Here is a 16,113-nt window from a genome sequence, read left to right on the forward strand (position 1 = left end):
CTATTCTTACACTAATAAGTATGTGGGAGCCGGAAGTTACAATTTGCCTTTTGAAGAAGTATTAGTTGGAGCTGTGATCTCCTGAACTGTATAATTAATAATGGTTATAAAAAGTTCCTTTCTGAAGCAGTGAAAATCCACATGGTGTCTATCCACAGAACATTCTTCTTACTCGTTGCCCTCCTTTCCTGCCTTCCACAGAATAGCTGTGTTTTCAGTGACTGTCCTTCATGATGAAAGGATCGTTATTGTTGCAGAGCAGAGACCGGATTCCACAGAGGAAGATAGCTTTCAGTGGATGAGCAGAGTTCTGCAGGTAATTCTTTTGTTAGCCTTGAAAACTCTCTTTCCTTTTTCTTACTTCTCAGCATCTTATTCAGTGGCTAAGGTTACTGTCTGACCCTTATCAGCCATAGGTTTTGTCCCCCTTTCTTACTGTTGTATTCTGGTTTTTTTCATTACTTCTGAACAGACATTGTATCAGATGTGAAACTGATAGTCTGTTTCCAGGTAACTGGTCAAACAGATTAATAACAGTAGATCAGAAGGGTTTGCAGAACCCTATTCCTGATGCTTTTCACTTCAATGAGGCCCAAAGGGAAAAGTTCACTATTGCCATCCTAAATGTTACATTCTCTTTCTTCACTTCATCCTGGATTATCACTGACATTTCAAAAACCCCAGGTAAGAAAACCAGCTCATTGAGGGGTTAGAAAGGCCATGCATGTTTCTGAATTATTAGGGTTTTTACATGGGCCTCATCACTAGTATTGCTCATTGGTATTGGGCATTGCTTGACTCACTTTTATAAACAGTTAGCAAATGTTTCTGATTTTGTACATACTGGAAATGCTTTTTGGAATTTTTCTAGGCTATCGATAGCATCCATCAAGTTGGGGTTTACTGCTTAGCTCTGGTTCCAGCAAACACCCTTCCCAAAACACCCCTGGGAGGAATACACTTATCGGAGACCAAGCAACTTTTTCTGGAAGGTTCTCTCCATCCCTGCAATGTCTTGATGTGCCCGCATACTTGTGTTACCAACCTGCCAAAGCCTAGACAGAAGCAACCAGGTATGTTTAATAACTGTAGTGGATTTATTTCTCAGGTGGACAATTTGTGCATTTAAGACTCTACTACCTTTTAACTTCTTCATTGTACATTCTGATTCACTGGGGCCTCACAAAGAAGGAAACTAAAGTCAGTGAAGACCAGCCAGATGATGAAAATAAGAACTCTTGTAGAAACATTTGTCTGCTGAACCAGTAATTGCTTTCTAGTTCCTTTAACCTCATATCTCTAGGGTGATAACAAAAGGAGTGTGCTGGTGAATGTTCAATCTGACTCTCCAAAAACGCACAACACAGTTTTTATGTTTAATCTGCATCATAAACATTTCCATCACTTTCTTATTTCGAGACAATCAACGTAACAAGAAATCAAGACCTTATTTGGAGTTTTTGCTAATTTCTGAGGTTCAAACTGAAAACATAACAATTGGCTCTCCTGAGCCAGTTCCAGTATATCCCTGGAGAAAGTGTACACTGGCTGAAAAGTAAAGAGATGCAACCCTAATCTTCACTCCGGTGTGAAGCAGCTCTGGGACCTTGGATAAGTCATTTAATTTGGCTGTATCTCGATACTCTCATCCATAAAATGGGCCTGAATACTATTCTTTCTCCTTACTTCATGGGGTTATTTGGGGAAATTGGAACACTCAGAAAAGTTGAGACTTGTTCAAGATTGCCAAGCTCCAAAGTCTGAAGCCTAGGTATTTAAATTCTAGGTCTAATGTTCTCTTCACTTCACAACCCTCTACCTTGAGCACTATACAAATGAAAAACTGTGACCTCATTTTTTGTTAGTCATTCTATTAGCATTTTGAGTCTTATTTTCAATTTATTTATTACTTGAATATTTCAAAGGTCAGAAGTTTCCTCCACCAATCCTACCTCTGCTTTGTTAGATGGTCTTAGAGAGTTGTTTTTGTAATCCAGATCTATGATTTCATTTGTATAGGGAATTCCCATTGAAAACTACTCTCTCTATGAATTCAGATTGTCTACTTTTCTATAGATTATAGCAGGGCTATCCAACCTTACGTTTTCATTGAAACAATAGAAAATATATTTTGATTTCCCATTTAAGTGAGAACTCTGCGGTGGCTTGGCTTTGGTTACTAAAGCATTTATGTAAATTTCTATGCTTGTAGGCAGGCGACATAAATCACACTGTGGCTGGCGGGCTGCATTTTGGACAGCGCTGGCTTATAGGATCATAGGTCTAGAGCTGGAACTTTAGAGGCAATCTAATGCAATTATTACATATATGGAAAACAGCTGAGGCCATGGAGGTCAAGGGACTTGCCCAAGATCACATAGCCAGTATGTGTCAAAGACAGAACTTGAACTCAACTTTTTCTGACTCTGAATCCAGCCCTCTATTCACTGCTACTTATGATAAGTTATGACAGAAACAAAAAGGAAGGAAGGGAGGGAGGGAGGGGAAGAAAGGAAAGAATTCACCACCTCATGAGGATAATTTCCAGATACGGCCAATCCATTTCTTCAACAAGAGATAGACAATACGTTGCCATACTGTAAGCCTTTTCATCATCATCATGTCAGCCAAAGTTTACACTCTCCCAGCAGAACACTCTACCAGGGTCCAAAAACCCAGGATTACTTCTACATTCCAGAGAGCCATTGGAGTTACACTTTGATGAAGAAGTACCTTAAATATATCCATAAATACAGAAAGATTATCAGTCCTTTTCTAACATAGGCAAAGTCTCTTAAAATGAGACCCAGCTAGTTAGAATTATTTTCTCCTTTTCTAGAAAAATTATACTTTCTTTTATTAATTGGGAAATTTGAATAATTTCTTTCTTGAATAATTTCCATCTCCTAATGACTTTCCTAGATGGTAACATGACAGAAATTGTTCAAAAATTTATCTCACCTTCTTTTGTTTTTTTCTCAATTCTTGGCTTGTTTGGTTACTCTCATAAATAGACTTGTGGTTCCCAGAGATATATCCATTTCTCTAAATAACATATGTATAACAGCTCTGTTCAGGGAGACATTAGGAAACACAATGCATCACACTTCTGTGAACATGTTAAAAGGATGAAAAATCACCTTTTGTGTCTCATATCATCTCAGAACATAAATAATGTTGGGAATCATAAAACAACAATTACTTTATCTAGGCATATCTGTCTCTGTCTTATTAAAATTTATAACAGGATCAGAACTTACCGTGGGGTTGTTAGTGTGAAGTATGACGTGATTGCATTCTGCAGCTCAGTGCCCACTTGACTATTTAAGAGCCAATTCATTACTGCAGGCTTTGAGTGAGTGACCCAGACAATCAGTGGTTCTAGATACAAAGGAAGAAAAGTGAGTCCTTGAGAGGTGAGCAGAGTAAGAAAAGGGCCAGTTAGATTCAGTCAAAAGGTTTATGTTGGAGACATGCCCCAAAATGTGATGCAGTTCCAATGACCGGAGGGATCAATTAGTTTGTCATGGGTCAAGGAGAATTCCTTTCCTACCCTACAGGTCATTATAGGCATCATCTAAAGAGAAAAACTGACATCCATCTGGATGATTGAACAAGTTCGCAAAACTAAAAATGTTGTGGTATGTGAAGCACAGCCCACTTTGCTAGAATCTGAGACTCAAAAGGATGTAGCAGTGGAGAGATTTAGTACTCCTTTGGTGTGTTTGGTATTTTGGGATTGTCTAGACCAACCCTTTAGACTTTACTCTTTAAAATGTTTTTTTTTTTCCTTTTTCGTCAATATACTCTTGGAATCAAAAGACTTGGGTTCAAGTCCGAACCCTGTCACTTAATAAATATGTAGCTAAGTGATGCAGTGGAAATCAGGAAACCAGGAAGACTTGTGTTCAAATCCAACCTCAGGCACTGACTAGATTTGTTACATCGGGCAAGTCATTAAATCCCTGTTTGCCTCAGTTTTCTCATCTGAAAAATGGGGATAACAGTACCTACCTCCTGGAATTATTGTGAGGATCAAATGAATTAATATTTGCAAAGCACATGGCACAGAACCTGGCACTGACTGGTGTGATCTTAAGCAAAGCACTTTATTTCTCTGAACCTCAGTTTCCTCATATGTCAGATGAGTGGGCTAGAGGATTTCAAAATTTCCCTTCTAGCTCTACTAGTCAAATTATGATCACAATTAAAATATTTATTCAGCATTTTTTATGTGAATTTATGTGAATTTTTTATGTGAATAACACTGTAATATGACCTTAAAACAATTTATGTGAATTTTTTATGTGAATAACACCGTAATATGACCTTAAAACAATTTCCCCCCCATATATGTATATGTGTGCGTGTATGTGTATATATATATATATATATGTATGTATATATGTCATTGGTAGCAGCTCTGAGGAGCACCACCTTTCCATTAGCACCATGCTAATAGTGCATAATTAATTTTTGAAAACTTTTCATTGTTTATAGTTTATTTTTTTAAAGTAACAAGTATTTTATTAAACTGTTCTACTCCCCTTGGCACACACCTTTGTTGGACAGATTTTAAAAAGTGAAAAACAAGGCCCTTAATATGTAGCTACACCGTCCAGCAAAACAAATTCCCACAGTGGCCATATATGAATAAATATGTCTCTGTGCATATAAAGTTCATTGCCTCTCTGTCAGGAGATAGGTGGCATGTTTCATCTTCATTCTTTTAGAGCACAATTATTTTGATGAAACATTGAATAGATATATCTGTATTCAGCAATGAAGACATTAATTGGCCATAAAACTGCCAATGCGACTGGCTACAATACAGTGAAAACAAGCAGCAGTGGCAGAGTTTTTGAGATTCCCAGGGATGCATTTCATCAGAGAGGCTGGAGGAGAATGCCACTTAGCACAGTGTGCAGCATAGTCCATGGAGAGCAGCAGTGACTCAAAGGGAAGAAATGTTTCTTGTGGTTATGAATTATCTGTTTTGCAGCATCTCTTCTAGATAAAGCCTCAGCCTGTGCTCCAATATGAATTTGTCAACCATTGTAAGGTAGAAAGATCAATAAGAACTAGAAGTGTAGATGCTGATAAATCTATAAATGGGAAGGAATAAATGGGACCTTCAGATGCCTGCATTCTGGGGGTACATCTCCATTTTATAGATTCAGTTTGGAAGAAGGGTGATATGCTACAAGAATTTTTCTTCCACACCATCCTCTCTTTAAGTAGAGAGGAAAATCATCTGTTCTCAGGAAGGACAGATTTTATAAATGAGGTGTAACTAGAAAGTCTTCTGTCTCCTAGCAACAACTGGAGAAATAAGTTTTCAGGGCTCTGTGAAGAGCAGGTAGCCTAAAGTTGCATACAATTGAGGTTAGTAGAAGTAAGTAGAAGAGAGGACCTGTCTAGCCTAGTTCTAAAGGTCTTCCAAAAAATCCAACATGGAAGCCTGATGTCCCTCAAAAAGACTGTCATCCATATGTACATTAGATCAACCTCTAGACATCTGGTTAAAAGGAACATCTTGCCTAGCCCTCAGTCAAAGTGACTTAAGACACCAACAAATAAGCACTAACGAGAGAAAGCTAATAGTTAACAAGCAAGGATGCATACTATAAAGGTATTTAATTATCCATGCAAAAGCAATTAAATCAAATGTGCTCTAAGTAGTATAGCAGTTCCATTCATTTTGGCCACACAGTTATGGTACCAAGTTTCCTTTGTATTTTGTTGATGAGGAGAGTATTCTTCTGCAGCACGATCATTTTACCAAAGAAAAAGCTAATCCTTTCTCCGCCCCCTCCCCATACACACACACAAAAGTACATGAAAATCAACAAAGGCTTTGCTAAACACATTAGGCACAGTTTGATTATCACACGTTCTCACTAGTTTAAAAATTGCCTGAAACCAGACTCCCAGAATGGCAACCCAGAAATCCCTCTGTGAAGGTTACTGTCATCTGAGGATTGTGTTCAGTTCTGGGTGCTGATAAGCTGGAGGGCGTCCAGTAGACGGCATCTGGGATGGTTGAAGGCCTCGAATCAATGCAATAGGAAGATCGTTTGAAGGAACCAGGGTGTTTATCCCGAAGAAGAGAAGAGAAACGTAGCTGGCTGGGAGCATTTGAAAGGCTGTCATGTGGAAGAGGGATTAGATTTGCTCTGCTTGTCCTCAGAGGGCAGAAATGGGAGCAGTCAGGGGGAAGTTGCAGTGTCGGAACTATTGGAGCTGGCCAACAATAGAACGGGCTTCCTTGGGAGCTTGTGGCTCTCCTGTCACTGAAGGGCTTCACCAGAGGCTAAATGGCTATTTGTTGGATGTGGAAGAGAATCAGTTCTTTTTCAAGTAGGAGTCTTTTTCAAGCATCTGAGCTCCATTCCAACTCTGAAATTCTGTGGTTGGGTAACCCTAAATTCTGATTCCCTGCCTTCATTAGAATAACCTTTTTTTCTTGGCTTTGAGTGGTTCCATACCAGAGTCAGGCGTAATCCCCTAGACTGGGAATGACATTTAGTATGAGCTGCTGCCTAGCTTCAGAAAAAAAATCAAGCAAGCTGGCCTTTTTTTAGGTAACCAGCAACTATTTAGTGACCACCTACTATATAGCCAATACCATGTATTTTCTTTCTCTACAACTGCACAAACAAACCAGTAAAATGCCAGAGTGGTTGTTACAATAAAGTACAGATTCACTAACCAAGCCTTTCCCTGTTCCACCTCCAATCCTTTGGACAAAGTTATCTGTGTCTTATGTATAGGATTTGTGTTTGTGTCTGTACATTCATGTGACTGTGTGTATGTGTGTGTTTGTTTACATTGATATTTTGGTTCAGTCCTATGATTTCACCAGTCTAGGGAACTCCACCAGTGCATATCATCAACTCTTGTACAACTTCCAGCCTTACAGAGTTGCTTGGGGGCACTGAGAAGTTGTGAGCTACCCAAGGTCACATACTATAACCAGCTGCCTCTCAGGCATGTATGTTTATGTGTAAATATTTATTCATCTGTCCTTAGTTTTCCTCAGTTTCCTCAATAGTAAAATGGGGATAATCATAGTACCTATTTCCTCAGGTCGTTGTGAGTATAACATGACATAATATTTGTAAAACACTTAGCACAGTGCCTGGTACATAGTAGGTACTTAACAAATGCTTCCTTCCTTCTTTCTTTTCTTCCTTCCTGGGGGGGGGGTGTGGGAGGGGGTGGGGGGGGAGAGAGAGAGAGAGAGAGAGAGAGAGAGAGAGAGAGAGAGAGAGAGAGAGAGAGAGAGAGAATAGACATATGCATGCAAGCACAGGCAGAATGACATAGTATAACCTGGCCTTAGAGCCAAGAAGACCTGAGTTCAAGTCCTGCCTTTGACACATCCTGACTGTGTGACCTATGTCACATCACATAGCTCTAGGCATTTCTGTAGGACTGTAAGTCATAGAAGAGATCTATGCTGGTAGAGACCTTCCTTGTGGAGATTTCCTTATACCAATGAATTCACAGATCCAGCCCCATCCATGTGTATATTTATGTGCACATATGTATGTATATATGCATGCATGCATATATACATATACACTAAGTGCACAGACATAGGTCCATCTGAATGCTTATCAAGTTGGGCATTCCCTTCACCGATGGCAGTCAGGTACATCTCTTGTACATCTTATTAGATGGATCTATATGAGTGCCAGAAAGCTAGGTGGCTCAATGGATAGAGCACCGAGCCTGGAGTCAGGAAAACCTGTGTTCAAATTTTACTTCAGGCACTCTAGCTGTATGACCCTGGGCAAGTTACTTAATCTCTGCCCGCCTCAGTTTCCTCATCTGCAAAATGGGGATGATAATAGTACCTATCTCCGAGGGTTTTGGTTCAGACCATATGAAATAATCATTATAAAGCACTTAACACAGTGCCTGGCACCTAGGAAGCACTGTATAAATGTTTTTATTATTATTATTGTAAACCGCCCCCCACCCAAAATATTATGACTTGGTGGCCAACTTTCTGATGATAATCCTCTCAGAATTTGGCTACAGTGATCCTTGTTTGTAGGTCTCTACCTATAATCTTACATCAGGTGCATGGTCAAAGCATTGCTAGCTTGGTATACACTGTAGTGCACTATATTTCTACTTGGTCTATTCTTGGTCCAGCACTCTCATGGTTGTAGCCTTTGAGAACTCAGGGTGAAGCCCATCCCACAGAGGGTTACAGTTAGGATTGTAATCAGTGTACATATCAATTAGTGTGTATGTATGTTTGTGTATGAATGCATGTGCACTTTTTTCTGATTGCATGATGTTTTTTACAAACATAAGAAAATTTGAACAGAGGATTTTAGTATGTATTCCCAAGAACAGACAAACAGAATCTGACTATGATGTGTATGTAATTTTAGCCTGAAAAAAAACACCACCACCACCACCACCACCAAATGCTATTGGCATAGGTATTTAAAAACTACACGGAATGTTCTCCCCTAAAGTTCAAAATATGCTTGAACAAACTAGCAGTTCTGTCTCATTAACATGACTATCTTGGTGTCTCAGGGCCATTCTATCAAAAAGAAGATGCAGGCATGATGTCTGCTGGTGGTGATATTTTGAGGTCTGTAGATTAGGTTTCTAGAGACCCAAGGAGTCATTAGAAATTCTGAAGGGTTATGTAGTTCCTAAAATGCAGGCAATTATTTTTGTTTTTTTAAAGACATGGTTACCACACGTTGCAGGATCATAGGAATATAGATTTGGGGCTCTTAAAGGCCATAAAATCTAACCTCTTCATTTTACGTATGAGAAACTAGATGCCCAGTGTCCTGTGCAGGGTCACATATTTAATAAGTATCTGTTGCAGGATTTGAACCCAGTGGTTCAGATCAGTGGCCTATCCACTATACCCTGCTTTCTTTCAAAATATCTGTGTTACACTTTAATGATGTGTTCTTAAACCAGAAAAAAAGAAGCAGAGTCTAGGTGTACTAGGAACACTGAATTGAGAGCTCTCATCCTCTCTCATCTGTGTGTTTTGTGCATAGTCTTTAGACTTTGGACCTCAGTTTCCTTCTCTGAAAAATAAGGGAGTTGGAGCAGTTAATCTCTGGGTGCCCTTTGAACTCTAACTTCCAAGATTCCTATGAGTAACTGTAGAATAAAAAAAAAGCATTGATTTTGCAGCATCTTTTATTTTGAAACAATTTCTGTTTTCAAACGCTTGTTGTAGATTTGATGAAAGTACTTGAAATCTTTTAGTCAATAAAATGGATAATCAAATGATTCCTCCTCCTCTTACCCCAACAATCTCATTCCTAGAACCTACCTCAAAAGATGTTGTAAAATGTGAGATTTCACACAGGGAATTCTCCATTATGGGTAATAATGGAAGGGAGAACAGAGACAGAGGTAATCCAAGAAGTCATTTCTCATTTGGCTTTGGAATGTATTATTGTGTGAGCATGAGAGTGGGGGGGGGGAGAGAGAGAGAGAGAGAGAGAGAGAGAGAGAGAGAGAGAGAGAGAGAGAGAGAGAGAGAGAGAGAGAGAGAGAGAGACATTTGCTAATAGCTTATATCTGAGTTAGTTTGTACTCCCTGAGTCCAAAATAATACTTTTCATTGTGATTGATTCAACCCAAGATATTAAAGAATTAACATATTTGCTCTCATTATAATTTATGTGTTTATTTTAAAAGCTATTATAGCCAGATTTGTCTCTAAGTTAGATTAGTCAGACCACTTGCTCTCTTGCCCAAGGGGGAATGATACTAATTTGGGGTAGAACCTTGTGATTTTCTTTATTCATTTTCTGCTCTGTCTCATTAGAAATTGGCCCTGCCTCCGTGATGGTGGGGAACCTTGTGTCTGGGAAGAGGATCGCTCAAGCTAGCGGCAGAGACCTGGGTCAGATAGAAGACAATGATCAGGCCCGAAAGGTAAGCCTGGGAATGTTTGGACTGCAGCTTCTGTGGATGTAAAGCTAATCTAGGGCTAATGTAGTCCTCAGCAGACGTGGGAGTCACTGTGTATTTTGAAGTCTTTGACAGCACCTGTAATCCATTTCACTCTTTTCTCTGAAACAGATTTGCTGTTTGTTTTATTGGGTTTGTGGACAGATAGACACTTTTTCAAGAGCAACAGTAGACATGTGGTCAAAACCATTGAATGACGTGGAAGTGGGGTGACCTTGGTGCTAGTATTTAGTTCTTTAATTTGGTGACTGAGGGGAAGTAGGAAGGAATTCTTAGAAAGCTTTGCCTGGCTTCACTCCACATTCCTTAAGCTACCTGGTGTTCCAGATATCCCTGTTCCTCTTGTCCCTTCTGTTCCCCAATTCTTTGCTGCTGTGGGCTCCCTGTGGAAACCTTGCTTCTGACCCCATTTCACTGAAGCTCTTGATGCTTCAGATTATGAGGAAAAAACTGCTCAGAAAGCCAGGTGTGAAAGCCAAGTTTCTGCAGAGCAGTTCATGGTCTCAAGGGCAGGAGAGGGAGAATGAGGAGAAACCAAAAACTCCTGTTCTTTTAAAATTATTTTACCTTAAGTACCAACCTCCCCAACACATAGGATTAGAAATTCCCCTGTTATTCCCAAATTTAAAGACCTAAAGTGATATTAAATGTTTAATTGTATCAGATATCCAAGGCCACCTAGATAAGAAGGAATCTCGGTTTAAATATGTAGTTGGTTGGACACAGCAAAATCACTATATAGCTGTAGCTGGTGAGCAGAGGTTCATCAGCCTATAGCATGAAGAAGCTCACTAGGCTGTGAGATTGTCTTGCTATGGGTCACATCACTTTCCACCTCCCCTACATGTACATAGTATGCACGTGAGCATGTGTGTGTGTGTCCAACTCTCTGTGTGTGACTTTTTTCTGACTTTGTTTCTTTGTGTGTGTGTGTGTGTGTGTGTGTGTGTGTGTGTTTGACATTGTCTCCCTCTCCCTGTCTCCCTCCCCCTCCTCTCTCCACACACACACATAATGCTGGACAGACCATTGGTCAGATACCAGCATTATAATGATCATAGAGAATGACTCAGTGGATGTACACAATTGTGAAACTACCATGTTTTCTTTTGCCACGAAGAAATCACCCCTAGAAATAGTGTGCTTAGTCTGGTAAAAAGTTTAGAAATTTCCTCTTTTAAAAAAAATCTCAATGCAGAGGGGCTCTGGGTACCTTCTGAAGCCTTGCAAGGGACAAAAATACTCATTGATGTCTTATGTAGGGGGATCTGAGTTCTCCTGCCCTTGTACAGATTTGGGGTTTGCACACCTACCAGGGACTTTAGTCTGTGGGCCAACATCACAGGGGTAAGAAACACTGGATTATGTTAGGCTAAAAATTGTAACCAAGTTGATTATTCTTAGTTATACTTGCGGAGGATTTTAGCTGCAGAATATAATTATGCTGCTTTTTCCTGTGGCGTTTGGATTGGGGCAAACAGCTAGTGGAAGTGGTCCTGAAAGCTTTCCAGTCGGAATTGCCTCATTCTGTTGCTGGAAAGGAGAGTGAAGGGCCCCAGCTCCAATAGCCTGAGCCTAATGATTGTGCTTTGTTGTATTGTAGTTCCTGTTTCTCTCTGAGGTTTTGCAGTGGAGAGCTCAGACCACTCCCGACCATGTCCTGTACACGCTGCTTAACTGCAGGGTAAGCCACTTTTGCCTTTTACTGAAGAACCTCCGTTCTAATTCTTTAGAGGTTTTTGGTGTCGTTGTCTCCCCTTCATAATATTCCTGACTTGGTCTTTTTTTTTCCTCCAATTTCACTCTTCCTTGTGTTAAATAATTTTAAATTTGTGATCACTTCTTTTTGGTTATTGTTTTTTTTCTATCTAACTTGGAATACCTATCATTATTTGGATTTTAAATTCAAGTAGGTACAGTTTACACTTAGCAACGTTGTTTGCAGACTGCCTCTCTTCCTCTATCCCTCCCTCTCCCCAAAACCTCGAAGATGGATGTGTGTGTGTATTGTGTTGAATTTTTGGTTCAGACCTGGGATTTCATCAATGTGAGGTACTTCCAGGTGTGGGAACTCCCTCTATCGATGCAAATCAGTAGTTCATCTATACCGTCTAAGTCTTTGCAAGTTTCCTTCGGTACCAAGAGATTAAGTGATTTGTCTAGTCACACAGATCTTATTTATCAGAAGTAGGACTTGAATCCCTGTATTCCTGACTCTAGAGAATCAGAGCGTTTGAGAGTTTGAAGGGAGGACCTCAGTAGCCTCAAGTCCAACCCTTGTCATTGCTATTGGACATCCCTTTGTTTTTGAGGAAGACCAAGGATATCACAAGGGTGATGTCTTGACTAGATTAGATTGGATTTAAGTAAGGCATAACTTCACAAAGTTGTCAGCCTCACTTTCTTCTCCAGGGTCATTGAAGTCCAGTAGCAAGACAAAGGTCAGGAGGACTCTGGATGGCCTGGGATACAGTGGGTAGCCTTGGCCTTTCTAAATTAAGGTCTTCCCCAGGCCTCAGTCTGTCTGAGGCCATGCCCATTCAATGACTAAGGGCTAGGTAAGAATTGAGACAAGAGATGGACCAATTTGCCATCACAAAGATATCAGTCTGGGAGGGGAAGAGCTTCTAGAGGTTCTACTCACTTCACTTTGCATCAGTTCATATAAATCTTCCCAGGTTTTTCTGAAAGCATCCTGTTCATCATTCTTTGTAGCACAATAGTATTACATCACAATCATATACCACAACTTACCACAAACATACCCTCAATTTCTAATTCTTAGCCACCACAAAAAGAGCTGCTACATTTTTGTGCACATAGGTCCTTTTCCTTTGATCTCTTTGGGATACAGTGGTATTTCTGAGTCAAAGGGTATGCAGTTTTATAACTCTTTGACCATAATTCCAAATTGCTCTCCAGAATAGTTAGATCAGTTCACAACTTCCACCAACAGTGCATTAGTGTACCAATTTTTCCACATGTCCAACATTTGTCATTTTTCTCTTCTGTCATATTAGCTAATCTGATAGGTGTGAGGTGCCTTGGAGTTGTTTTAATTGTAGTTATTCTTGAAATGCTAATTAGTCTGAGGATTAGATTTAAAAGATTCAGATTCTTTAGTTGACTACCATCAATTTTGAACTGAAAGTATGCTTTGGAACTTGAAGGAAGGTCATTTTCAGGACAGGTACAAGAACATACAACACAACCTAATTTATATTCTATGTCTCCTCTTCACCCCTCAAAAGACCTTCTTAGTGATCTAGCTTGCCCAGAGGAACCTCACTGCTTTCTCTGTCTTAGAGTTTTTAAGTCTCAATTCGATTCAAGCTTTCAGTAAGTATCTGTTATGTGCTAAGCATTTCATACAAAGATAAAAATGAAAAACAATTCCTGCCCTCAAGGAGTTTACATTCTACTGAGGAAAACAAAACATACACAAGATAAGCCAATTACAAAATATACACAAAATAAATAACAGATAGCTCATAAGTGTGGATGCTAACATTTGGGAGGATCAGGAAAAGCCTCAGAGAGGAGGTGCCATTTTGAGTGGACTTAGGGATTCCTAAAAGTAGAGTTGAAGAGGGAAAAGCATTCTAGGCATGAGGAAGATTATGCAGAGACATGGGGAAGGGAAAAGGATGGGAACAAGCATTTATTAAGTGCCTAAGTGCTAAGGACTTTAGAGATTTTATTTCATTTGATTTTCATAAGAATCCTGTAAAGTAAGTGCTATTATTAACCTTATTTTATAGTTGAAGAAATTGAGGCATGCAGTGGTTAAGCGACTTGCCCAGGGTCACACAGGCAGTTAAATGTCTGAGGCTGGATTTGAACTCAGCTCTTCCTGACACCAGGCCCAGGGCTCTATCCATTGTGCCACCTAACATGCCTCACAAGAGGCAGAAAACAGAATGTTGTGTGTGGGGAACAATAAGTAGCTGGGAGAGGCTTGCTCAATGCATAGGACATCTTTACATCTTTTCCTCAAGAAAGAGGGGAGAAACAGAACTCCAAACTATTTTCATTTTTGGTTTTGTGTGCATGCAGTACTTTAGTTCTTCTCCCTCATATTTCACCAACCAGTTCATTTCATAAACATCCTTCCTTCACTTTTCCGTGGCTTTGCCCAGATTCTTAATGGTTTCTGTAGGTCATGGGATCACAGGGTTTTCAGAGTTAGGAGGCATCTTTACACTTATCTAGCCCATTTTACAGATGAGGATGTTCATGTCAGATAGGTGAAGGTATTTACCTCTGGTCACTGTCCGAAAAGCTGAAAGCAGTGGCACATGCAGAGCCAAGATAACTAGTACACATGTGCGGTCAGGATTTTGCCCTCCAGAAATCCCCTTTAAGGTATGATTTGAATCACATATATTGATTGGCTTATGCCTGCTCCTAATTAATCTAAAGAGATAGTTCAGGCTAAAAATAGGTGCAGCTTTAAGAATATTTAGCTAACTTCACAGCTAATCAATAGAGCTTATCAGCTTACGAAGGGAAATTTGGCAGTTCAAATATAGATCTAACTTTAGGTGTTGATAGACCAATGTGATGGTCTACCACAAATTACTCACTGATACAACACAAGAGGCCCAGTACTGGAGTAATTGGGAGCATTGGTCTGACCTAGTATGCTCTCCTGAATCTGTAGCCATTTATTTCAGTTAAAGAATGGTTGCTCTGGAAATTGTGTTCCAATGAAAATGACCAAATTTTTCTGAAAAGGACAAAGAACGCAGCCAGATTTCAACTGATGTGAATGAAACCACAAATGAATAATTTTTAGGTTAAACTGAAGAAAGGAGAGTTTGCTGACATAGAGAGGTATCTTTGCCTCCTATAGGGATGGCTTACTATTTCCACAACATTGCAAAGCTGCCAGACAGCTGGGAACACAGAAAGGAATTACTGGACAAAGATTAACATATACTGAGAGCAGTTGCACTTCTAAACAAGAAGCACTAGGTTCCTGCTGTTCCTTAAGTTTTGTTTTTTCTTAGTTAAGACTTGTGACTTTATTAGACCTCCCCACCAATTCAGATTGGCATCTTTTCTGTACCCCGTAGTCATAGGACCATTATGTTCGAGTGGGAAGGAACCTCAGAAATCATCTAACATCTAGTTCCCTCGTTTTACAAATCTGGAGTCTGAGTCCCTGAGAGGTGAAGTGATCTTCGTAAGGATGAACACTGCCCTCTCCCCCCCCACACACCCCCACTTCCACTATAAAAGGCAGAACCTGGATCTTGATCTTCCTGCCTCCAAGGCCAGCCCTCTCTCTATTACATCATGCTGCTTCTTGTTCCATTATGTTTCTATTCTGGTAATCCAAAGGTGTCAGATTCAAGGAATTACATTCAGTTCTTTTCTCTCTCTCCCTAGAGCTGAGACTGAATTCATATTTGAAGGCATAAGGCATAATTTCTACAGTTGTTATATTGTCATTTCCACTTCAAATTATCTCCAAAGCTAGTAAAGAATCCTGATGCTATCTGACTAGCTCTTCATTTTCAGGTAGATTACTAACTCCTTTGGAAATGACGGAACCTTTGGTTCATAAATTTGAGTGATGCATGACAATATCTGACTACACTGTTCTGCTCTGAGGCCCTCTCATCTCTAAGCCCCCTCCCCTTCATTGGCATTGCAGTGAATAAATACAAGAGCTGTGTGCTAGGGCTTAGTGGTGAAGAGGGATTGGATTCATTCCAAATAAAGGAAAATTCTTACATTCTTTCTACTTGGTGAAAGAAAGACAGAGAAACAAAACAGGGATGGGGGGGAGAAAGAGTGAGTGAGTGAGAGAGAGAGAGAGAGAGAGCTAGGAGAGGGAGGGAGAGAGGTAGGAGGAGAGGGGGAGGTGAGAGAGAGGGGTAGGGAGGAGGGGAAGGAGAGAGAGAGTGTGTGTGTGTGTGTATGTGTGTGTGTGTGTGAGAGAGAGAGGGAAGAGAGAAGGAGAGAAAGAAAGAGGTAGGAGGGAGAGGAGGGAAGTGAGAGAGAGACAGAGAGAGGGAGCACATGTATCATAAGAATCTTTAAAAGAAACAGCAGTCCAATGTTTCAACTCTCTTTACTTGTAATAATGTTTAGGGATAGAGACTTCTGATTATTTCCTCATTTTTTTCT

The 16,113-nt window shown here is 40.0% G+C and overlaps 1 protein-coding gene across 1 annotated transcript in view; it reads left to right on the forward strand.

The window, feature by feature from the left end:
- Positions 1-16,113, forward strand: part of DIP2C (disco interacting protein 2 homolog C) — a 592,611-nt gene that overhangs the window by 483,632 nt on the left and 92,866 nt on the right. Inside the window, exons 22-25 of the mRNA XM_036759139.1 lie at positions 202-316; positions 872-1,073; positions 9,830-9,939; positions 11,579-11,659. Coding sequence (XP_036615034.1) covers positions 202-316; positions 872-1,073; positions 9,830-9,939; positions 11,579-11,659 — 508 coding nt within the window. The remainder of the gene's footprint in view (positions 1-201; positions 317-871; positions 1,074-9,829; positions 9,940-11,578; positions 11,660-16,113) is intronic.

Source organism: Trichosurus vulpecula, chromosome 5, assembly GCF_011100635.1.
Source record: "Trichosurus vulpecula isolate mTriVul1 chromosome 5, mTriVul1.pri, whole genome shotgun sequence".
Classification (NCBI taxonomy): domain Eukaryota; kingdom Metazoa; phylum Chordata; class Mammalia; order Diprotodontia; family Phalangeridae; genus Trichosurus; species Trichosurus vulpecula.